Here is a 25,793-nt window from a genome sequence, read left to right as displayed (position 1 = left end):
GACGTCACAGAGGATTATAAACTTCAAGTCAGGCAGGCATGCAACAGGGGATTTTCCCTTGGTTGGATGTCCTTGATTAAAAAACTTGATCTTCCTGTTGACTCACCCTTTTGTAATGCCGATGTCATTCCTTTACCATTTCCTCCTCCAAGTCAGACTGAAGACGAATCAGAGACTGAGGCTGATGCTGAGGATGAGGATGAAGAGAAAAATGATGATGAAGCCTTGGTAAGGAAATCCAAGGATGCCGCTGAAGCCAAGTCCCCTCCTCCTGCTGAGCAGGTTATGGACTTAACCTTGGATGAGGAGGGTGATGAGGTTGAGGAGGCAGCCAAGGAAATTGTCACTGGGCAGCTATCGTCCGATCTTCTCTTGGTAGAAAGAAGTGTTGAGAAAACATTAGCAGAGATTGATGCCGAGATACAAGCGGAAAAAGTGGCCGACGAGGTTCCACCAGAATCGTCCGAGGTCCCAGTCCCTGCAGCTGCTAATACTGAAGAGTCTTGATTTAAAATGCCTTTTGTACTTTTTGCTTCTTTTTCTGCACTTTGCACTCTGTACTCTCTTTTAATTTTTGGATAATGTAAAACTCCTTCTTATGGCCGACGTAACTTTTTCAATATGTTACTGCAACTGCACTTTTTATAGATGTTTTTTAATCTTGTGATGTTCCGTTGATTGCTTCTGCGTAATTCTATACTTAGAAATTTTTGCATGCTTTTCCATTTTTCTTCCTTTGTGCAATCTTCTCGAGGTTACATACCTCGGGTATAACTACAAAACTTTTACTTCGGCAAGATACTGACCTGCAAACCTTGCATAAATTTTAACAAGTATAAAGCATATACTACTCAATGTAAACTCTGCAAGCTTTTTCTCAAGTTTCAATTAGTATTAAACAGTGATCTCGGTCTATCCTACTTGTAAATTGCTACAAATTTTAACAAGTAGTAAACAATATACTTAGCCTTTACTTCAACCTGTAAATTTCTGTATACCTCAGTGGGTGATCACATGTCGGTTTAACATAAACTTGTAAATTGCTACAAATTTCAACAAGTGTTAAGCATCTTCTTTAGGTTTAAGTAACCCATATATTGCTATGAGAACTAGAGTTATAACCTCGGCTTAACTTCAACTTGTAAATTGCTACAAATTTCAATAAGTGAAGATAAGGAATCAGCTTAATTCCAACTTGTAAATTGCTACAAATTTCAACAAGTGAATTAAGGAATAATCTCGGCTTTTTCTTTGCCCCCAATGTGAACCTGAGTTTGACTTGGGTTTACATTAATTATGTCTTCAATAAACATCAATGTATAACTTTATCAATCATATGTGTTGAAAGAATTCTGAAAAGACTTTATTGATGATATCGGCCAAAAAATGATGCACATCTAATGATAGAAAAATTTCAAATTACAAGTATTCCAAGGTCTGGGCAATGCTTTTCCCTCATTGTCCTCAAGCCGATAAGCTCCGTTGCCTAATACTGAAGTAATTCTGGAGGGTCCTTCCCAGTTTGGGCCAAGCTTGCCTTCCCTGGGATCCTTCTTGTTCCCGACGACTTTTCTCAGGACTAGGTCGCCGACTTGAAAATATCTTGGATTGACCTTCTTGTTGTAAGCTTTGGCAAGCTGTTGCTGGTATACTGCAAGTTGAATTGCAGCTTTCTCTCTTCGTTCTTCCAACAAATCCAGATTTCGGGCTAAGAGTATGTCATTGGTGCCATTCTTTACTCCCTGGGTTCTAATCCCTGGGATGCCGATCTCCAATGGGATGACCGCTTCTGTGCCATAAGCCATGGCAAAGGGGGATTCTCCTGTTGATCTTCTTGGCGTAGTCCGATATGCCCAAAGTACGTTGGGCAACTCGTCTACCCACTTTCCTTTTGCAGCCTACAGTCTCTTCTTTATTCCATCCAGAATTACTTTGTTGGATGCCTTTGCTTGCCCATTGCTTTGAGGAAAACTTGGTGTTGAGAAATAATTCTTGATTTTGAATTTTGCACAAAAGTTCTTGATGAGTTTGCTGTCAAACTGTGTTCCGTTGTCGGCGATTATTGCTCTTGGAATCCCAAATCTGGTGATAATGTTTCTCCATATAAAATTCTTGACGGCCACATCTCAGATTTTGGCAAGAGGTTCTGCCTCTATCCATTTTGTAAAGTAGTCTGTTGCTACCAGCAAGTATTTTCTCTGCCCAGTTGCCTGGGGAAGTTGTCCGACCAGATCCATGCCCCATTGGACAAACGGCCAAGGGCTGGATACTGGGTTCAGGTCAGCAGCTGGCTGATGTATCAAAGGTGCAAACCTTTGGCATTGTTCACACTTCTTCACGTAGGCTTCGGCATCCTTTTGTATGTAGGGCCACCAATACCCCTGGGTAATGGCCCTGTGGGCTAATGATCTGCCCCCAGCATGGCTTCCACAAATTCCTTCATGAATTTCATAAAGAAAATCTTCAACCTGCAAAGGGTGTACGCACCTTAAGAGCGGACCAGTGAAGGACCTCCTGTAGAGATGGCCTTCTGCTGTTAGATTGAATCTGGCCGACTTCAGCCTGATTTTATGTGCTTCTTTATGGTCTTCTGGCAGCTTCCCCTCCTTTAGGAATGCAATGATTGCATCCATCCAGCTTGGTCCCAAGTCCACGCACATTGCTTCTTGTTCGGTGCTCTGTTTATCTATGCTCGGGGCCGACATGTAGTCGATCATAATTGTCCTTGTTTTTTCGGTTTGAATTGAGCTGGCCAGGTTAGCCAATGCGTCGGCGTGGGTGTTGTCATCTCGGCTAACTTGGAGCAATCTGCAGTTCTGAAATAGGGCTGCCAATCTGATGACTTCCTTTGCATATGCCGACATTCTTTCGTCCCTGGCTGCAAATTCTCCTGTTGACTGGTTAACAATGAGTTGTGAATCACAAAAAACAATTACCTCATCTGCTTCTGCTGCTGCTGCCAGCTTTAGCCCTGCAATTAATGCTTCATATTCTGCCTCATTGTTTGAGGCTTTGAACCCCAAACGGATGGACTGTTCTACTATTTCTCCATCTGGAGATATCAGCAGTACTCCTGCCCCTGCACCCTGGCGGTTTGAACTTCCATCGACGAATAGTCTGAATGTATCGCCGATGTAGATGATGCAGGGTCTGAGCTTTTCCTTCTCTTGCTTTTTTGTCTTTAGCTGGGATTCTTTTTGCTTGTTGGGACAATGCTCATCTTCGCTCGACGGAGCCCAATGTGCGATGGTTTCAGGTGTGAGTTCTGCGACGAAGTCGGCCAAAACTTGACCCTTTATTGCTGTTCTCGGCCTGAACTCTAGGTCAAACTGGCCAAGGGTTACAGCCCATCTTGCTATCCTTCCTGTTAAGTCTCCTTGTTGCAACAAGGATTTCAATAGGTGCTCTGTTAGGACCACAATCTTGTGTGCCTGAAAGTAATGGTTCAACTTCTTTGAAGCCATTACTAAGGCCAGCATTAATTTTTCCAGTGGTAGGTATCTTGTTTCTGCGTCGGCCAAAGTTTTACTTACATAATAAACAGCCTTTTGCTCCCCTTCTTCCTCTCGGATTAGCACTGCACTGATTGCGTGTTCTGAGACTGCTAAGTACAAAAACAGTTCCTCCCCTGGTACTGGGTTGGAAAGAACCGGAGTTGTGGTCAAGTACTTTTTTAGGTCGGTTAAGGCGGCTTCACATTCTTCTGTCCATAGGAAGTATGCGGCTTTTTTCACCAGTTTGAAGAAGGGTCTGCACTTATCTGAGCTTCTGCTGATGAATCTGTTTAGGGCTGCGGCCCTTCCAGTAAGCATTTGAACTTGCTTTGCCGATGTCGGGCTCTGTAGTTCCGTGATGGCCTTGATTTGGTCTGGGCTGGCCTCAATGCCCTTTCTTGTTACCAAATACCCCAAAAATTTACCTGATCCAACTCCAAAGGCGCACTTCGAGGCGTTAAGTCGGAGCCAATATCTTTTGAGTATGTTGAAGACCTCTTTTAGGTCGGCAAGATGACCCCTTGATTCCTTGGTCTTCACGACCATATCGTCGATGTAGACTTCTACTGTTTTGCCAATCAGGTGTTTAAACATCTTTGTCACTAACCTCTGATAGGTTGCTCCTGCGTTTTTCAACCCAAAAGGCATTACCTTGTAACAGTACAGGCCTTTAGGGGTGATGAACGCGGTCTTCTCCTCGTCTGGAGGGCACATGGCGATCTGGTGGTACCCTCTGTATGCATCTAAAAAACTCATCCTTTCATGTCCTGAAGAAGCATCTACCAGTTGGTTGATCTTGGGCAGAGGAAAGCTGTCTTTGGGACAGGCTTTGTTGAGGCTGGTAAAGTCTACGCAAACCCTCCATTTGCCATTCTTCTTTTTTACTACTACTGTGTTGGACAGCCATGTTGGGTACTGAACTTCTCGGATGGCCTTAGCCTCCAGGAGTCTGTCTATCTCTTCTTCTACTGCTTCGACGTGCATCAATGTCGGTCTTCTGGCTTGTTGAATCACAGGTATTGCCGACCTGTCGACATTCAGTCTGTGGCAGGTGACCTCGGGGTCAATGCCAGGCATTTCGTAAGGTGTCCAGGCAAACACCTCTATGTTTGCCCTCAAAAAATCTTCCAGTTCTCTCTATTCTTCTCTAGTTAATCCTGAGCCGAGAAGAAAAAAGCGCTCTTCGTCGCCCTCTTGGATGAAAACTTTTATTAGCGCCTCTTCGCTCTTTTCAGTTGGTTCTTTCTCGACGTCTTCTTGGACCTCCATGTCCTCATCTTCAACTTCTGCTTTCCTTGGCTCCCGTATACTACATGTGGACTTCATTGCTGTCATGGAGCAATTTTTTGCTTGCAGTTGATCCCCTTTGACTTCTTCAATCCCATGCTCTGTTGGGAACCATAGTAGTTGATGCAACGTTGAGGGAACTGCCCCCATTGCATGCAACCACAGCCTTCCCAAGATTATGTTGTATGGTGAGGGCGTGTCAATTACCAGAAATTCTGTCTTGATTTTCTTAGTGCCAGCTTGTACTTCCAAGCTTGTTGCGCCCAGTGGCCATGTCGGCGTTCCATTGAAGCCGACCATCGGGCCATTGGATTGTTCTGAGTCATCAAGGTGAAGGCCCAGCTCCTTGTAACATCTGACATACATGATGTCACAAGAGCTGCCTTGATCTATTAGGATGCGTTTCACTTGGTACTCCCCTACCTGGAGGAATACTACCAAGGCATCATTATGCGGATGTTGGACCAATTCCAGATCGGCTTTCGTAAAGGCTATTATCGGCCCTTGGTGTTCTTCTGGCCGATGTCTCTTCTCCCCGACTTGGTAGACATGCTGTAAATGTCTTACCCTCTGGGTCTCCCCTCTGACTTCGTTTTCGTTGACCCTTGAGTGGATCACATTAACCACCCTCGGTCCTCCTGCTTGTGGTAGTTGTGCTGGGGGAGGCGGTGCTGCTGGTGCTTGAGGCAACCTTGCCTGTTCTTCCCTTGTCCTGGCCTCATCGACCAGGTCCCTCAGAAGGCCTTGTCTTACCAGGTCCTCCAAGTGTGCTTTCAAGGCTCTGCAACCTTGAGTTGGGTGCCCTTCTTCATTGTGGTAGGCACAACGTCTACCAACGTTCCTTCCCATGAATTCCCCTGGTGCTCTTGCCGGAGCCCTGGAATAAGGTTGATTTCGAATTTGATCTAGGACTTTATGGATTGGGATCCGGAATACCGTTGTTACCGCCTGTTTACTTCTCAACTCTGTTTCTTGTTTGGTCGGCCCATTGTTGCCTCGGCTTCGCTTCGGCGAGCCGCTTCCCTTTTCTTGCTTTATCTCTTTGTTTCCCGATGTATCTTCTTCGGCTCTGGCATACTTCTCAATTCTTGCCATGAGTTCTTCCATGCTTTTTGGCAATGTTTTTGCCAAGGACTTCCGTAGCGGGCAGTCATCTTTCAGGCCGTTCTTGAAAGACACGACCGCTACCTCTTGGTTGCATTCGGGTATTCGGTTGAACACCTCGTAGTACCTCTTCGCATAGGCCCTAAGGCCTTCTTCCTTGGTGATTCTTAGAGCCATCAAAGCATCAACCCTCAGGGGTTGTAGCTTGTTGGTCACGAACCTGGCCACAAACATCTCGGCCAGGCCTTCCCATGTCTTTATGCTTCCCTTTGGTAATTTATGGAACCAATCAGATGCAATTTCCCCAAAGGATGAGGGTAATGCTTTGCAGAGCAACGGCTCGTTCCCGCTATATAACGCCATTGAATTCAGGTATAGTCCAACATGAAAGTTTGGATCTGACTTACCATCATAAATTTGAAACCTCGGCATACTGAATCTCTTTGGTGGTTCGAATTTGTCCAGTTCCACCGAGAAGGCTGTCTTCGGTTTTACTGGGGAGTTTACCTCGGCTTCAACATTCTGCTGCCTCCTTTTTAGGTAGTCCCTCAGGTCTTCTTTACTCCTCCCTGGAGCTCGGCTGTCTATGGATTTTAGTCTTTTTGGTACGCTGCTTTCGGCCTCGTGGTGGGCCCGTTTGGATCTTTCTCCATGGGTTGTGTCAAAGCAGAGTGCTTGCCTTTGAACATGCCGATGTTCTTTGGGCTCTGGATTCTTCATGTGGTGCGTCCTTCGAGACTCCTCTTGCCTCGGCTCTTCTCGTCCGACTTCCCTGGAAGGCCGGTGAGAATGTCTTCCGCTCCTGGTATGCTGAGGGACCTCGGGGATTGTTTTTCTTCCGCCCTTCTGGGTGTTGGTTGCTGGCATCGGCGTATCTTGCAGCGGGTATGGTGGCTGCATAACATTATTCTGCATCATGAAGTTGACGACTGACTGAAGGTCTGCCAACTTGTTCGCCAATTCTTTTACTTCCTCATCCCTCCGTAGGCATCTGTCCCTCCATACCTGGAGGTTATCTTCATTGTAGTACTTTCCTTGGTCTGTCCTTTTTGACGTGTCGCCCTCCTGGATGACGTCTTTCTCTCCGTGACCCTGGTCACGGGCTTCTGTATTGTGGTTGTCTCCTTCAATGTCAAGGTCAATTGGTCTGCCACTCCCAGCGAGAGCGTCATCCCCAATATTTTCCTGCTGTCCGTTACTGGCCATATATTCTTCCTTCGTTCCCACAGACGGCGCCAAATTGTGTGGGTGAAAATCTGACCACACTGCCTGCTTAGTGATCAACTGGAGAGCACAGGCAGAATAGATGGCTTCAGCAACCTGAAACAGAAAGAAAAGGTTCCGGCGGTGGTTCTTCCACCCGGGGGCACTCCGACGATCAAGTCAGTATATCTCTCAAAGATAATCAAGTGCAAAACTTAATACTCAAAACATAAATTGCATACCTTAGACCCACGGGGGTGCCTCTCTTTTATAATATATTCAATCCAAGTCCTACTAGAAGTATGACTTCTATGAACTCTAATTTAGTGCTTACTTTGGACTCTTTAAGAGATAAAGATAAACTCCCTAACAGCTTTATCCTTATCTTGGTTAAGTCCCCTCTTCGTCTTAGGACTCTTGTTCATTATTCGCTTATCTCGGATTCCGATATCTTCGGAGTTAACCTCGGCCTCACCGAGAACATCTCGGCGTCACGACCAGGACACGTGGCACCTCGGCTGACACGTCGGCGTCACCATGCCACGTATTGGTATTCAGAAAATATATCCCCACAACATTCTATGAGTTTTAGTTTATGTCCAGAATTAATTTCTTTCAATACAAATATATACATATTTTGTACATAGTTTTTGTTTCTGCACTTTCACCAGCCCTCAACACCTCCTTCTCCCAGCTCCCAACACCATGCCTCTCTTTCTAACCTGAAATCACCTAAAAATTCATTAAATACAAATATATATATATATAAATTTAATATATTTTTGTATTTTATTATATTCAATGAATTTAAAAAAAAAAATTACACAAATTTCATGCTTAAGTGGATCTAAAAACTTGAAAAAAAAAATGATTAAAATATTTTTAAAAAAATTACTAAAACCAAAATATACAAGTTAAAAACTTAAAGGACTATATTTGAAAACTTCAAACCAATTAGTGTATATATATATTTTTTGCTGGTATACATCTCATAAATTGCTACTCGAAAATGACATTGGAGCTTACAATCCTAATAGAAAATAATTTGTGGAATGCGATACTTATTTTAATTGGTAAAATCTACTGATCACGTTTATTAAACAATAAATAAATTTCTTAATTATTAAAATCTTTAGATCATGGTATCAGAGTTCTTTCTGATTTTGTCATAATGCGAGTTTGGGTGGATAAAGAAACTATCCCATGCTATATGACAATACCCCATCTCAATTTTTTCGTTTAAAAATCTTCATATCCCTTAATTTATTTGACATTACCAAATATTTTAATTTATTTTATTTTACTTTTAATGTAATTTATTGACTTGAGTTGTGAGTGGACATATGTTGTCTTTCGGACTAATGTTGACCAATTTATTATACCATTCCTATGAGAGAGACGTGTGGTTGCAGGGGTCGGTGCGAATCAATTGCGGTCACAAATTTTTAATCCATCATTCCTCTGCGAGATTAGTAGATTAGAGAAAATTAATTGAGCGAATTGAGTGGATTGATACGAATCGGTATGGCGGTTTAAAAATTCACAAATTTTCAACATAATTTAATTGTGCACTTCCTGAAAAAAAAAAAAAAAAAAAAAAACTTGGGCATAATATTCAATTATGCATTTCCTAAAAAAAGACAATGCAATATTCACATCTATATCCAGTGGTTCAATAAACAACATGGGCAATGGGCCAATGCAACTTATAAGTTCTATTCACACCTATGGTCATCCATCCAGTGGTTCAACAAACAACCTGGGCAGTGTGGGCAATGCAATTCATAAGTTCTATTCACATCTAATGTGCATCCAGTGGTTCAATAACCTGGGCTATGGTGAATGCAATGCAACATTCACATCTATCATCTATGTTCTAGTGGGCAATGCAAAAAACATAAAACTCATAAAACATAAAATATAAGAAAAATATTGTGCATCCAAGTTACAGTCATCCAAAGCTCCAAAAAAAAAAAAAAAAAAAAAAAAAATTATAGTGGTCCAAATACAAGCAAAAAAGTCATTCATTTTCTTGAGCCAAACCATGAGCCATATAACCTACTTAACAAAAAAATAAAATTATTTAATAAGGAAAACACTAAAAAGTCTTAAACTTAAAAGAAGTAAACATATACTAACAACATTTAACAAAGGGTAAGTATTTTACCAATAATATTAAATTTCAATAAAACTACTCTCCGGACTTGAGCTTAAACATGAACTTGATTTCGAAACAACTACACATAAAACATAACACAATAAAAACATGTGAAGTGAAGATAATGAATTTTGAATAATAAAAAATAAATGAAATAAATCATTGTATATATTACCTGAATCATATTGTTGTTTAAATTCTTTAACATCCTCTACTGATTGTCAAATGCATATTGGAATGCTACTTGAAAGCCAATTTTGTGTACAAACAAGAACCTCCGCCATCTTGGGGGCAAGTGAACTACAGAATGGATCGAGTATACGGCTTTCTATACTAAAAGCAGACTCAGAAGCAACAGTGGAAATAGGCATTATCAACACATGTCATGCTATAAGTGATAATACTTTATATTTTGTTGCATTAACCTTCCACCACTCCAAGGTACGAAATTGAGCATTATTCCCATCTTTCTCAATATCACCCAAGTACTTGTCTAATTCCAACGTACTCTCACTACTAGAAAATTGCTCCTCAAAAAATGAGTTATATTGAGAGTTCACAATAGAGTATGGGTCATTTTCATCTATCACCATATCTACTGATTCATTTATATTAGAGGCATGCACATTTGTTGAATCAAGCGTGGCATAATAATCATACAATTGACTCATACAATTTTTCACCTTGTCTAACATTTCTTTCACCTTCATCACATCTCCACCAAAAATTATTGAAAAACAAAATTGCAAGTATGTCACTTTTTTTCAGAGATCAAGCACAACTACAACATATAAAAAGAGATTGATTTTATCCCCATTTCCCCAATACTTGTGAAACTTCTTTTTCATTTTCTTTGCCATTGAAGACAAAATAGGATCATTGTCTTTGATTAATTGTCCAATCATATTTTCAATGGCAAAAATTTCAGTGTAGAATGTATTTGAAGTAACAAATAAAGACCTAAAAAATCTCTTTGTTGCATTGTAGAATATTTTAAGAAATTTCAAAAACACCCTACAATTATCCCAATCCTCGGTTGTATGTATCTCTCTCCTCTCACCTCATTCATTATCCAAAAAGTAGTGTTTATAATTGTAGTCCTCCTCACCTATTCTTTGAAAAGCACTCTCAAATTTTTTCGCCGCCTCCAACATAAGATATGTGGAATTCCACCATGTTGGCACATCTAGGCACAAGAAACTCTTACTCTCAATTTTCAAGCTTTCCACATACTTTTTAAAAATGTCAAGGTGGTTTGGAGAAGACCTCACATACCTCACTGCATGCCTCACATTCACGATATAAGACTCAAGATCTTTCAATCCATCACTAACAATGAGATTTAGAATATGTGCATAACAACGCATATGTAAAACTTCATGGCCCAAGATAGTTCCATTCCATAGTTTTGTGGTTCGTGTCAAGAATCTAATGGTTAGATTATTCGAACTTGCATTATCAACAGTTAAGGTAAAAAGCCCATCAATGTCCCATTCTTTTAAGAGTGCCTCAATTTTTTTACCAAGAGTTTCTCCTTTATGGTCTTTAACTTGACAAAAATTTATGATCCTCTTTTGTAATTTCCAATCATCATCAATGAAATGTGCAGTTAGACGTATATAACACAAATTTCGTATAGAAGTCCACGTGCTTGTGGTAAAGCAAATTCTACGCCCCTTCACAATTTTCTTCAACCTCTCCCTTTCATTGGTGTATATGTCTACAATGTCCCTAGCAACGGTATATCGAGATGGGATCTTGAACTTGTGTTGCATGACATTACAAAACCTCTTAAAACCAACCCTGTCCACAAATCTAAAGGGCAATTCATCAATTGCTATCATCTCGGCAAGATACCTCCTAGCAACTTTTATAGAAAATGCCGTAGCCACAACATCAACAACACCCTCCTCACCAACTTCTTTAGGTTGAAATCCCAACACTTGTTCCTATATGGATACTTTGGACAATTTTTCAAATGACTTAACAAATTACTTGTTCCATGACTCTTAGACCCTGCCATATATTCTTTCTTATAATACTTGCACATAGCCCTATCTTTTCCATCAATACTCTTAATCTTTTCAAAATGATCCCAAGCCTTTGATGTTGATCTCCTACTACTACTAGTTTTGGCCAAGGGTGGTCTAGGAGGGGGAGCATTAGGTTGGGTAGAGGGGTCAATAGAAGATGATTCGGGCTCAACATTAGGACTTACAAAAAAGGTTTCTTCGCTTAAAGGATCCATGACTAAGAGATTATCAAATATACTGCCAAGAACCAATAAAAAATCATTCAAAATATGCTTTTCAAATCCACAGAAACTAGAAGAATTCTCAATATCCTATAAAGAAGCATTCTTAATACATTAATTTCATAGTGAATGTATTTACCATTTTTATTTTTCTTTCTTAATGCAGATTGACTATGACTTTGTACATGATCCAGTGAGTAAAAAACAATGAATGAGAGAGAGAAAAAAAATGGAATGCTACACGCAGGGCTATTCCTCTACTACTACAAGCTTAAACATAGTTCTGCAACCTAAGAAATAAGGGAAAAAGAACAAAAGGATACCCTTGAATGCTAAAAATAATGTAAAGATAAATGTTCTAACATTGCAGAGAGTCAAAGACTACTAATGGCAACATATAAATTCTTAGAAAAGTCTAAAAATAGAGTGGTAAGCTTTCACCAAGGAACTCAAGGCTTACCTATACATACACACATAATCCTTAACCTTTCTAGGCCTAGTAAATTATCAATTCCACAAGTATATAGCTATTTCAACATCAATAAGCTAGAGCAAGTTTCAGCCTGCATGTTTTTCTTTTAAAATCAATACAATAAAGAAACAAAGTTCCTAAATGAAGAAGCATCAATAATTAGGTAATCTACAAAACTAACCTAGCGAGAAAGGTGAAATTGAGACAATATAACCTCTGCAACTTTCAATGTCTTATCAATATTTTCGTGAGCTCTTCGAATCACCTGTGTTCTGATCTAGAAAATCCAAATTTAAGATTAGTCATAAGATCAAGAAGATGTGTTTTACTAGGAAAAAACTAACCCAGATACGTTTACCTACTAACAAATCATAAAACAAAACTAAATAACCAGATCCAATTACTGAACATGTATTTTCTCGAGAACCAAAGAGAAGGGGAAAGGTAAAAAAATCAAAAACCTAGAAAAGGGAGAGAAGAAGAGAAAAAGAGAAAAAGAGAAGAGAAGAGGAGAAGAAGAGGAAAGAAGAAGGAAGAGAAAGAGAGAGATACCTCAGTGTAGATTGCTGTTTAGTGTAGATTGATCGCCGTTCAGTGTAGATCGTCGGACGATGGGTAGGGTAAAGAGAGAGAGAGAGAGAGAGGGAGAGAGAGAGAGAGAGAGAGAGAGAAGAAAGAGTGTCTGTGTGTGTTGTGTTTGTGTTGTGTCTGTCTGTCAAAGAAATTAGGATAAAATTGAGGCGTATTAGAAAGAAAAGGGGCTGAGGCATAAAAGAAATTAAAAAAAAAAATGTGGCATGGTTGGCTTGGGTTTTCTAGGTAAAATGGCGGATCACCGACCACTCGACCTGAACCCGAAAAAACACAAAAAATTAAACCCGTATACCCCCCCGCCACATGTCACGCATCCATCCGTTACTGCTCGGGTCGGACGGGGTCTGGCTGGTCGATGAATCCACTGCATAGCCTTATGTGGTTGTACCAAATTCTATTTATTAGTTTATTTGTAACTTTTTTTACAATTTTAGGTCCACAATATAAAATTTGAATTTCGCTATCAAAAAATGTACTATATATTTACAAAAATTGAATTTGTATCAAGCATTCTATGTCAAGGTTTCTTATTAGGGAAAATGTTTGAGAGCTGTAGAAAAGGAGCTCTAATAGCTCTAATGTGTGTGTAGGCCTCATCTGATGTGATGTTTTGGTATTATTATTATCATTATTTTTTTTTTTTGGTAATTTTTCACATCACTAGAACTCAATTAGAACTTTAGTTTTAGGGGGATGAATCACTACTGTTCTTATTAGTCATCAATCAAAGCCCATAATCATTATTATCATATATATATATATATATATATTATTAAAAGGGAAAACTACATACATCTGGGAGTTGAGAAAAAAAATTACCGACACAAGGAAGGGTGCGACACTTGCATCTCTACAATATTTCATTTGCACCCCACTACAGACACACTTACACCTCCTATGTGTTTATAATTTTTTTACCTAAATCCCACCTGCATGTAGTTCCCCATTGTTAAAAGTAATGTTTATTCTCAATTTTTCTCTCTTCTATGTGGCACATTTTTTTTCTTTTTTGTATTTATTAAAAAGCCACATCAATATATCCTTTTACCAAATTCATTTTAAAATTTAATTTAAAAGACTTCTACTTAATCTAAAATTACCTATAAACAAAACCTAATAGAATTATGCATACTAAAAATATTTTACCAATTAATTTTATTATACTTTTTTCACTTTTTTAAAATAAAATATTAAAATGATTTCTTATTTTTATGTCTATCTTATTTATAATATTCATTATATTGAATTTCTCAAATAATTAGAATCTCTTAATCTTATAACAATTATTTCTAATATCAAGTTATAATTTAATATCATATAAATTTATTATATATATTTATTTAAGTTACATTTCTTAAGCACGAAAGGTTAAAATTATCAAATGAATATTTATTTTATTGTGTTATAATTTAATATAATTTAAAATCATTACATATTTAATTAATTAATATTTTTATAACATGATAGAGCTAAAATTATTAAGATATACACAAATAATTTATTTAAAATTATTATATGTGTTGAATTAAATACTATTTTTATAAAATGATAGGACTAAGATTATCAAAATAAACAAATAAAAGAATTGTTTGTCTTTAAGTTTTTTCTCTCTCCTATTTGGCGCATCTTGTTTTATATTAAAATTGCATATCAATATACCCTTGTCAAAATTCTTTCTAAAATTTAATATTTAAAAAATTTCCACTTAATCTAAATTACCTATAAACAAAACTTAATAGAATTATGCATACTAAAATATTTTACCAATTAGTTTTCTTCAACTTTTTTTTTTACTTTTTAAAAAAAATTAAATATTAAAAATATTCATTCTTATGAAATATATATATTTATATATATATATTTATGTAACACTACAACAAAAACATACTTTAGTGACACTATACTAGTGGCATATTTTTAGAAAATGTCACAAAAAATGATATTTAGTGGCACGTTTTTGAAAAATGCCACAAAACGACAAACATAAAAGGCTCTAGTGACATTTCAATGAACAAGTGTCACAAAACTACAACAAAAACATACTTTAGTGGCACTACACTAGTGTCATATTTTTAGAAAATGCCACAAAAGTGATATTTAGTGGCATGTTTTTGAAAAATGCCACAACACGATAAACATAAAAGGCTCTAGTGACATTTCAATGAACAAGTGTCACAAAACTATAACAAAAACACACTTTAGTGACACTATACTAGTGGCATGTTTTTAGAAAATGCCATAAAAATAATATTTGGTGACACATTTAGATAAATGCCACAAAGCCACAAACATATAAGGCTCTAGTGGCATTTCAATAAAGAAATGTCACATCAATTTTATGGCATTTTATAAAATAATAACACAAAAAATTATGTTCGTGACATTTACCAACAGATGCCACTAAACTTTAGTAGCAATGGCATTTTTTAAAAAATGCCAGGACACTAGCTAGGTGCAAATTACTTTTTATGACACTTAGGTGAAAAGTTTCATAAACAAATATTTTATAGCATTTTGAGAAATGCCACTAAGTCAAAAATTTCCAAGCTTATAATGACATTTTTTAAAAAACAAAAAAAGCCAATATATTTTTAAAATTTTTACAATGCAGTAAATGATTAAAAATAAATAAATTAAACTCAATATACACTACAGGAAAAAGCATATTCGACGACTAAATTTCCTGACCAAAAAAAATTTGGTCGCTGAAAGTATAGAGGTGTAGTGGGAAGAGTGTGGTGTATAAGGTTTATGGTGCGGGAGATTGGCGGTTCGAGTCTCTGCAAGAGCGGATCAAATTATTCTACAACGAATTATCGTCACAAATGGCACTTGATAGCGTCACGAATAGTGTCTACCATGACATTAAAGTGTCACTGAAAGGTTTTAGTCTTGATGGTATAATGACACTTATAAGTGTCACTAACTGTTTTTTTAATGACACTTGATAGTGCCACAAATAATATCTACCATGACATTAAAATGTCATTGAAAATTTTTAGCCATGATGGTGCAGTGACACTTGCAAGTATCTATCGTGACACTCGTATCTACCGTGGCACTGATAGAAGTGGCATTTGTTCAAAATGCCACAAGACCAAAAAATGTCATTAGAAGAATAGTTTTGTGGCACTTTCAAATGTCACTAAACTAAGAAAATGTTGTAGTGTAAGTTACATTTTTATAACACAATAGAGCTAAAAGTATTAAAATACATATAAATAATTTATTTAAAAGTAGTATATGTGTAGATTTAAGTAATACTTTTATGGAACGATACAATTAATATTATTAAAATAAACAATTAGAATTATTATTTAAATTTTAAATTATTACTTTTTTTCTAATTTAATGATTATTTTCAATATTTTATATATTCAAAAATATAAATAATTTAACTAAGTTTTATAAGAAAAAATTATTTTATAATAAATATGTTTAGCTCGTGTACTGCACAAATTAGCTACTATTAATAACATAAAGTAGAAGAAAGAAAGAAAATAATCTAATCTTAAAGTATTTTTGATACCTGACATAGGTCTTTAAATTTTTTTCAATCTATTTATTTATTTATTTATTTTTTTTGATATAATATATTTGTGGTGGAGTTTCTGTTCAACTACAAGAAGTCACCCAAGTGGTCACCCTCTCTTACTTTTGTTTTCTCCATTTGTCTGTTTTTCTGTTTTTTAAAAAAAAAAATTCTTTTTTTTTTTTGGATAAATTGCAAACACACTTCCTGAGATTTACTTAAATTACAAATTACCTCCTGTGATTTTAAAAATCACATTATGCCCCTTAAGGTTTCTAATTTCATAATAAATAGGTCATTTCATTAATAAATCATCAAGTTAATTAACAGTTTTTAATAATGTTAAAATTTTATTTCAATTAATAATTCTGATAATTTTATTATTGTATAGGTAAACAGTTAGAAATTTCACTTTGTCAATTAATTCTATTAAATAAAAAATTCTGACAGGGAGGTATTTGTAATTTTTCAAACCACAGGAGACAATTTGTATTTTAAGCAAATCTCACACTACAACATTTTCTTAGTTTAGTGACATTTGAAAGTGCCACAAAACTATTCTTCTAATGGCGTTTTTTAGTCTTGTGGCATTTTGAACAAGTGTCACTTCTATCGGTGCCACGGTAGATACGAGTGCCACGGTAGATACTTGCAAGTGTCACTGGACCATCATGACTAAAAACTTTTAATGACATTTTAAAGTTATGGTAGATATTATTTGTGGCACTATCAAGCGCCATTAAAAAAAGAGTTAGTGATACTTACAAGTGCCATTACACCATCAAGACTAAAACCTTTCAATGACACTTTAATGTCGTGGTAGGCACTATTCGTGATGCTATCAAGTGCCATCAAAGAAGACTTGCAATCTAAAAAATGCCATGATATGGATTTTTAATGACGCTTATTATGCCACAATTGATATTTATAACACCTTCATAAATGCCACTAAATCCAATTCATTTGTGCCATTAAATAGATGTAAGTGCCATTGGAACTTATTTTAGTGACACTTTGCAAAGCTACTATCACTACTATAAAATGCCACTTACATATTTTTTTCATTGATACTTTTAAAAGCTACAATTATGCATGCGTAAATACTTGTAAAAATTGAATCAATTTTATAAACAATTAAATATTAATTGCCACATCATATATTAATTTGACATCCATTCATCCTATAATACTTTCATAATAATAAACAAATATTACCACCATAAGATCATCACATCAAAAAAAAAAAAAAAAAACCACAATCAATTATTCATTAAAATCTCAATCCAAAATTATTAAATATTCTACCACACTAACAAAGTTAAAGCAAAAACAATTTAAAAGAAAATTATTCCGACCATAAGTTCTGAAAAGCCATAGTGATATGCATATTCCGGAGAGAAAAATTATCAAAAATAAAATTAGTTCCCAAATTCTCAACCTCACTTGTATAAATATTCTCGACTAGCATCCATAACTTGTGAAATCTGCATCCAAAAGATAAACAATCTGCATCCAAAAGATAAACATATGAAGGTAATTGAAACTATATTAAGTTAATATAAATTTGTTAATAAAATTAGTATTTACGAAAGAAATATACCACAAATGGAGCAGGCCAAGCAACATGAGCTCCAATAACTTGTCCAATTGTTTTGACAAGTCCATATGATCGGATCAAGCTCTCATTAGGTTTGATTGGCAATTGAACATGTACCTCCCAATAGTCAAGTCCTAGTTCTTTCCCTTCTACTTCTTTAGATGTGTCTGTGCTTTTAAGTACTCCGATTGCAACTGTTTCTGTTGGCCTAATGATACTTTTTAGAACAACTATATCTCCCACCTGTAAATCAAGATTTAACTACTTAAGTAATTGTATATTTAAAAAAAAAAAAACTAGTACAAAGTGCTAGAGTGAAGATGATCACAACTGAAAGTGATATGGATTTCTATAGTAGATAAGCAAGCTAAATGCTTTAATCACTTAATTGGTTCACTACACTACAACAAATTATATAAAAGTAACAACCGTAAAACTTTAGACCATATCAAACAATAGCTTCAAAAATCAATAACAACCAAAAGCACTGATCAACGACAATCAAAACCATGTCCATTATCAATATCAGGATCACCTAACCTCAACGATGTAAATCAAATGTAATTGTGAAAAATGACAATCAACTAATTACTTTCAAGCAATATTTTGAGAGAATCAGAAAGAGGCCATGCAGTAATAAATGATGGAGAGATGTCTTGTTAAAGCTTTAGAAGAAAATTACATTAATTTTTTTTAAAAAAAATAGCACAAACTTTGTCATGTCATGATTTAGACTATGTAGCACATATTGTTTAGATTTAAATAATGAAATTTATGTCCGTAATATTCATTCCTTGGTTAATTGTAAAATAAGTGTTGCATGGTATTCTAAAATAAAGTTGGAAATAATGTGATATATATGATTAGCTCTTAGTAGGTACCTGAGTAAGAGAAGCATCTTGTATCGATGACAAAGACCATGCTTGATGTCGAGCAGCCATGTCGAGAGGAGTAGAAGTTATTGTGGCCTAACCAAATTTGAACTATTTAATTTTACAAACACACACGCATAGACATATGTATGCATATATAAGTGTAGGAAAACATTAATAACTTATAAATTCTATTAAAAAAATTACCTGATTAGATGTGTTTGTCAAGTTATTCGGAGCATGCTAAACATGGGAAACTTTGGACCTTAGCTCTGAATTTTCACCTTCCATAACATCCATTGTTGTGTCTTGGTTTGCTTTATGACTAGATGTATCTCTCCATAAATTAGATGGGGAGACACCTAATCCATACATGCAAACTTGTCCATGTTTTTCTTTACCCATCACTTGTCCAAATGCATCATTTGGGCCCTTGTTTGATAAATTTGCATTTAAGATTGTCCTCACATTCATTTCATCCTATAAGATGGCAAAAAACATAACTTAATATATACATTTCAATAACTCAACACTATAATGTGGAAATTTTAGCTAATCTACAAGTTCAAATGGACATAATTATTTGGTACATACTATCATTGCTTTCGTTGCCTCAGGGGTTCCTATCTCCTTTGTATAACATACTTTAAACATGTGAGCACGAGTTGGAGAGTGTCCCAACTTATTTTTCTACAAAATAATATATTCCAAAATATAAATTATATCATTATGTCACATTATGTATACCTTATCATATTAAATATACAACATGAAAAGATGAATTAACCTGCTCCTTTCGAACACGTGGAAAACTTTTTGTTCCAGTAGTATGATTATACTTTCGCTCTGCACGACTTGCTTTGTTTTTATCACTTGTGCCTAAAATTACAAATGCATAAATTAATGGTGTCCAAACTGCAACAAGTAAAATAACATATAATGATCAGATCGAGTATACCTTTACTTCTTCGATGGCCCAATACTTAATAAGGTGTTCCCACTGATCAGCATATACTCTACTATCTTTATAATGCTTTTGTTTGTCAAAACTCAAGTGGTTCTTATAATAATTTTTCTTTATGTTTGCCTTCCAGTCTTTTAACTTCTTACCAGAGCACTTCATAACCCACTTCCTAGCATGACTTGGGAGATCAAACTTTGACTGAAGAGAGAGAGAGAGAGAGAGAGAAGAATACAATAATAAAAAATTAATCTTCCCACATAAAAAATTAAAAATAAACAAAATTATAAAGGGTGTTGTTTTAATCACATTACTCATGTTTACTATTTTTCACATGTGATCATCTTTCGCACAATATTATGTCATTTACCTGTACAAGTGCCCATATGTGATCTTTGTAATGTTCTGGGACTTTGTGCCAATTCTTGTAAGTGAGTGGTGCATTTTTCCCATCACGCACAATAGTTCCAATGAACGATGATAACTTTGTTGCCAATTTGTCATCAGGTTGGCTAAGTTTGTTCCAATTGACTGTTAGGCGCTCATCATCACGAGTACCCCAAATATTACGCATTTGCGTGGGACCTCTAGTTTTCTTTTGTCCACTAGCACCATCTAGTTATAATAAATAAATAAATAATAATACTAATAATAAATTATATACGAAGAAATAGTAACATTTTTATAAGGTTTGAACTTGCATACCTGCATTATCATTAGGTTGACTAGAATTTGGTTGTATCTCAGATGGAGCTGACTCACTAACCTCACCAACATTGCCTGAGCGAAACTGAAGATATGGGTCCATAGGCCTTTTGCTTTATAGATGAATCCTAGTATGATTCAAGTAAAATAGACAAATCAAATTGTAAACTTAGAATGATCCAAATAAATTATTTGCAAATGAACAAAATACTTGAAGAAAATTAACAAAAAAAAAATTGTGAATTCACCTTTATTGCGTTGCTATCTTGGTAGTGACTAAATGTAACATATAGTGAATAAATATTTTGTAGCCACATATGCAAATCACATAGTTAAATTAAAAATGCATTATTCATTCTTCAAACAATCAATTAAATTAACAAAAACAATGATAAAGAAAGAGAACAAAATGAAACTATAGAATTGTTTTCAAATATAAATAACTAGCAATGTTCAATAAGTTTAACAGTCACATAAGATCTAATTCTTCCTCATCTCCATCATCATCTCCATCATCATGAACATTGTTGTCTCTCAACACCTGAGAAAGTGGTGCATCTAAAATTGCAGCAGACATGTTTGTCCGAACCAAATCAAAATTATTGTCCCCATCACCACTTTGTGTATTACATACAACACTCTGCAAGTATGCCTCCACATTGTCCACAGAAGACCCCGCATTCATATCATAAAAATCTCTCGGATTTATCTTGATAGCAACTTGCCAATCTTTGTGTTTCAGGTCTTCTACATACATTACCTGTTCTGCTTGAGAAGCCAACACAAAAGGCTCAACATCTTTCATTAATCGTGCAAAATTGACTAGTGTGCAATCTTTATCTTGTCTTTTCCCTGATTGTGATACCCATTCACCTTTAAATAACACGACCCTCTTCCCAAACAAATAATCTAACTCAATTATATCTGTTAACACGCCATAAAATGTAACATCTCCAGAGACTGGATTTCCATCTCTACCACTTGCAAAGCTTCGTGTTTTTGCCGTGACAATAATCCCACTATTTTGAGTTTTTCTCTTTTGCTCAATATCCTTAGTATGGAACCTAAAACCATTTATCAAGTATCGCTTATATTTTGTGAAAATTCTATTTGGACCATGAGCCAAACATCTAAGCCCTTCAGTTATTTGACTATCCCCTGCATTATGCAATTCCTCAACCTGTTTTCAAACAATTGACGACATAACTTTTGTAAGTGTGGAATGAAATTGAAGTTAATATCAAATCAAATTTTAAAGAACTTTAAAACACTGCTTACATGTTTATCAAACCATGTTGGAAATGTTTCACTGTGAATGCGATCAATGACCATTTCACGAAGACGTGGATTTTGTATGGAAACAAGTCTACGGTGTTGCCTGTATGCCATATAAAAGATTTGTAAGGGTGTGGCAAAAGTATGTATAATAATAATAATAATAATAATAATATTGAAATTGATTACAGATGTCGAGTGTCTTACTCAATAAATTTGTTGACTGTCTCACAATTAAATAGCACATATCGATGTGCTTTTTCTTTTGTGCCATCATCCATTGTGTCTATCATGCCCTTACCTAATGGTCGGCCAGGCATTGAGAAAATAGATAATCTTTCGGTACCATTACCCCTCTCATCATAATTTCGAGACATCCGGTTGAATCGTGTCTTAACACCTTCCATATACCTCGAGCAAAATGTCAAGCATTCATTTGCAAGGTATCCTTTTGCCATACTACCCTCCGGTCGACTTCTATTTCGCACATATGACTTTAATCTACTCAAGTACCTATGTTTTGGTAAGTTCAAAAAATAAAATTTTGAATGATGTTCGATAATAATAAAAGTAAAATATAATAACGATGGTAAAGAAATATGTAATTTAATATAACCTTTACCTCTCAACAGAATACATCCAACGATAATGCACAGGTCCTGCTAATCTAGCCTCAGATGCTAAGTGAACCACCAAATGCACCATAATGTCAAAAACGTTAGGAGGAAATATTTTTTCAAACTTATAAAGTGTTATCGGAATTTGCCTTTCAAGACGCATAAAGTCTTGAGCCAAACCAACTTTAGAACATAACTCTCGAAAGAAATTACTCAACTCAATAAAAGGTGAAGTTACATGTGAACTCAACATTCCTCGAATTGCTAAAGGGAGTAATTGTTGCATCAAAATATGGCAATCATGACTTTTAAGTCCAAAGATTCTACGTTGCTTTAAGTCGATGCATCGTGAAATATTCGTTGCATAACCATCAGGAACTTTAACAGTCTTCAAAAATTTACAGAAAACATCTTTTTCTTGTTTCTTTAATGAGAAACAAGAAGGAGGCAAGATGGTTTTATTTGCTGCATTTTCTTTTGGATAGAGTTCAGGCCTTATACCTTGAAGTTTCAAGTCAAGACGTGCATTTAGATTATCCTTTGTTTTCCCCTCTAAATTCAGTAGTGTTCCAAGCAAGCTCTCACATACATTTTTCTCAATGTGCATCACATCAAGATTGTGATGCACTAGATTATCCTTCCAATATGGTAATTCAGAGAATATGCTTCTTTTCTTCCAATTATATGGTAATTCTGGATTAGTACTCATCTTTCTATAAGTGATATTGAAGCCATGTAACATATCCAATGCCATAGAACCAGTTAAAGGATTGGGTCCAGTTCTTTTTTCTTTAGTACCATCAAAAGATCGCTCATCATCTTGAAATGCATGATGTTTGTCTAAGAATCGACGATGACCCATGTAACAATGTTTTCGGCCATGCTTCAACCACTGGAATCATGTGTCTTCGTGGCATGAAGGGCATGCATACTTCCCCTTAGTACTTCACCCTGACAAATAAGCATAAGCAGGGAAGTCGCTGATAGTCCACATTAATGTTGCACGCAATTGGAAATTTTGTTTAATTGATGCATCATATGTCTCTACTCCATCCACCCATAATTCCTTTAATTCATCTATTAAAGGTTCCAAATACACAACAATATTATTTCCAGGTGCACTACGACCAGGGATAATCAATGATAATACAAAATTGGTCTGCTTCATACACATCCATGGAGGCAAATTATACGATATAAGAATTACAGGCCAGGTGCTATATGTGCTGCTCAATGTTTTGAAAGGGTTCACACCATCACACGCCAACCCAAGTCTGACATTTCTACAATCTGCTGCGAAATCAGGATGTAGGTGGTCAAAAGTCATCCAAGCTGGAGAATCGGCAGGATGCCTCATACAACCATCATTGGTGCGACCTTCTTTATGCCACTTCATAGATGATGCTGTTTTGGATGACATGAATAACCTTTGTAGCCTTGGTATCAAAGGAAAGTAATGTAGAACCTTAGAAGGTGTTTTATAGCTGTCTTTTTTAGAGGATGCCTCGTTGCCTGAATCATTTTGCTCTGTTACATACCTAGATGTATGGCAAACATAACATTCAGTGATTTATTTTATTTTTTCAATAGCCAAAGTTCTCTCTCTACTTGGTATCTTTTAGAAGGTTCTAAACCTCAGTTCAGCAGCATCTGGGAGATAAATACAAAGATATATCTTATTATGCATGCTCTAATAACCCTTACCTACTGTAGTGTTGCTATAGTTTTTATTATTATCTATTATTTAGTTTTTTAGTTTTTTTAGTTTTTTTTTTCTCTTCCCTTCGGTGAAGTATTCTGAATTCTGATTGCATCCATTGCTAGATGCATCTTTGTTAAATTTGATTGTGTCCACTGGTAGATGCACCTATCTTGAATGAAATTCAATTCTTGGTCTAATCAAATACCCAATACTTCACTTATGTACCTCTCTTTAATTTATTCCACTTTTTAATACTTAGTGAAATCATAAAACATGATTATAGTAAAGATTTTAAAAGGAAACTCTATTTAGAAAAGTTGATAGTAAGCAGGCTTTGATTTGCCAAAACCATCCAAAATCTAGGTTGTCGTCCATGTCTCCCTTCACAACAAAATATAATAAAATAAAAAATTTAGGCCTTTTTTCAATCCCAGGAAAAGTTTAAAAAAAAACACCAACAAAAGTCTTCCCACCTTTTTTCCGGTAAAGGGATCAAAATATTCTAAGTTGTGGTAGCACAGAATTTGATAATTGCATTCAGCTTATGGCACAAGTCAAAGTTGGAATAACTTAGTTTACTATTGCAGTATTGTGTTTGCACTATTGATTTCTTAAGTTCTGTAATAACATTATTATCAATGCAAATTCAGAGATGGTTGTTGCCTGCATTTGTATGATATGGTTTAAATTTTGTTATTATTGAAAACTCACTTTTTGGCGAAGTTCATAAGCAATGAAAAACAAGTACTCGTCCACTATTGGATTGAATGCTTATAACATGATGATACATGAAAACATTTTCATCTCTAGGCATGTCTAATAGTGTAAAACTTAGGTTAAGATTAGTTTTTAGGGGATAACATTTCCCCTACTCTGGGGGCCTTTGTTGAGGTGTGTCAGGTCTTGGACGTAAGTTTGATAGCCAATAAGGTGGCGGAGGAATATCAAAGTTTGAAAGAAGGTATCACAGACATGCTTTATATTTATCAGCTCAGATCAATGATGTCCACATTCCTTGCTCAGTTAAACTCCACTGAGAACTCTGATCACAGCTAGAATTCCTAGGCGAAGTATACCATCTGCTATTCAGATTCCAAGATTCAACAATAGCATCAAGTTCACTCTCGGACATATTAAGCTTAATCTTAAGGTTAGTACAATTTGATCTTCAACTCTATTTCACATCATGGATATGGATGTCAGCTACCACATCATGGCATCATAAGCACTGCATTGTTTCCTCCACATTCCATTTGAGTGCCAGGAACTTAAGGGCCACCTAATGGAAAAATCATCAAAATTACTGCTAAGCTGGACAGAAGTTCCTTTCAGAGAAATGAATTCTATAATGTATTTGCTCCTAATGGAAAAGATGACATTGCTAAGCCAGTTCGTACACCATTGTTATGTAGGACGAGTAGAGAGTACATTCCTAGAAGTAGTGAGCCGGGATAAATATACTGGTAGCAACAAACACAGGCTTATAGAGCTGGATTTAGTGGGGTTTTGTGGCCGCAAAAAGTAAAATTATAGGAGTTTAAGAGTTTGTAAAAAGGTAGAATTTTGGGAATGAAAACACAAGTGTTTAGAGGCTATTAGGTGGTTGTTCTAAGCACTATGAACAGTGTCTTGAATACTTTTTGCAGGTTAGCTGCAATCCCGACTTGCAGCCACACACTAGCAGTGTGCAGGCCCCACTTTATTGGAGCTACAAAAATTATTTTGACTTATTTTGCCCACTCTCATGCATTAAATCAATTTTAAATTGCACTTTTATTGAAAAATACTTAATTTCAAATGTTCATAAAAAAATTGGCAATTAAAAATTAGTTAAATGCATGAATGGTCATCTAACTTAATTTTGAAAATAATATTTTTGTTAAAGTTGAAAACATTTTAAAAACTCAGGTTTATTTTTTAATATTAATTCAGAGTCTGTTGAAGTTTTAAGAGCATCATTGTATTA

General features: G+C 35.8%; 3 protein-coding genes and 2 long non-coding RNA genes across 5 annotated transcripts; all 5 read right to left on the bottom strand.

Annotated features, from left to right (window-relative positions):
• Window positions 1–10,307: 10,307 nt before the first annotated feature.
• On the bottom strand, window positions 10,308–13,513 carry LOC145814119 (zinc finger BED domain-containing protein RICESLEEPER 2-like). The gene is made up of 4 exons (XM_082910648.1): window positions 13,496–13,513; window positions 12,187–12,249; window positions 11,465–11,590; window positions 10,308–11,195 (listed from the first exon to the last, which is right to left on the bottom strand). Exons 1-4 carry the CDS (start codon window positions 13,511–13,513, stop codon window positions 10,308–10,310), a joined length of 1,095 nt encoding a protein of 364 aa, XP_082766774.1.
• Window positions 13,514–17,340: 3,827 nt separating this feature from the next.
• Window positions 17,341–17,938, bottom strand: LOC114309326 (uncharacterized). The gene is made up of 2 exons (XR_014357559.1): window positions 17,699–17,938; window positions 17,341–17,582 (listed from the first exon to the last, which is right to left on the bottom strand). It is a non-coding gene; the product is annotated as an uncharacterized LOC114309326 (long non-coding RNA).
• Window positions 17,939–18,774: 836 nt separating this feature from the next.
• Window positions 18,775–19,446, bottom strand: LOC145814219 (uncharacterized). The gene is made up of 3 exons (XR_014357558.1): window positions 19,355–19,446; window positions 19,162–19,257; window positions 18,775–19,047 (listed from the first exon to the last, which is right to left on the bottom strand). It is a non-coding gene; the product is annotated as an uncharacterized LOC145814219 (long non-coding RNA).
• A 191-nt stretch (window positions 19,447–19,637) lies between these two features.
• Window positions 19,638–21,632, bottom strand: LOC114309336 (uncharacterized). Its single transcript, XM_082910778.1, has 4 exons — window positions 21,512–21,632; window positions 20,234–21,413; window positions 19,899–20,143; window positions 19,638–19,729 (listed from the first exon to the last, which is right to left on the bottom strand). Exons 1-2 carry the CDS (start codon window positions 21,620–21,622, stop codon window positions 20,703–20,705), a joined length of 822 nt encoding a protein of 273 aa, XP_082766904.1. The 5' UTR covers window positions 21,623–21,632; the 3' UTR covers window positions 19,638–19,729; window positions 19,899–20,143; window positions 20,234–20,702.
• Window positions 21,633–21,711: 79 nt separating this feature from the next.
• On the bottom strand, window positions 21,712–23,103 carry LOC145814218 (uncharacterized). Its single transcript, XM_082910777.1, has 2 exons — window positions 22,131–23,103; window positions 21,712–22,021 (listed from the first exon to the last, which is right to left on the bottom strand). The coding sequence occupies exons 1-2, from the start codon at window positions 22,985–22,987 to the stop codon at window positions 21,712–21,714; spliced, it is 1,167 nt and encodes a 388-aa protein (XP_082766903.1). The 5' UTR covers window positions 22,988–23,103.
• Window positions 23,104–25,793: the final 2,690 nt, after the last annotated feature.

This window comes from Camellia sinensis, unplaced genomic scaffold, assembly GCF_055761805.1.
Source record: "Camellia sinensis isolate YWXY unplaced genomic scaffold, ASM5576180v1 Unanchor1, whole genome shotgun sequence".
NCBI lineage: Eukaryota > Viridiplantae > Streptophyta > Magnoliopsida > Ericales > Theaceae > Camellia > Camellia sinensis.
The sequence above is the reverse complement of the archived record's forward strand: the minus strand, read 5'-3'. Positions and strand labels throughout refer to the sequence as shown.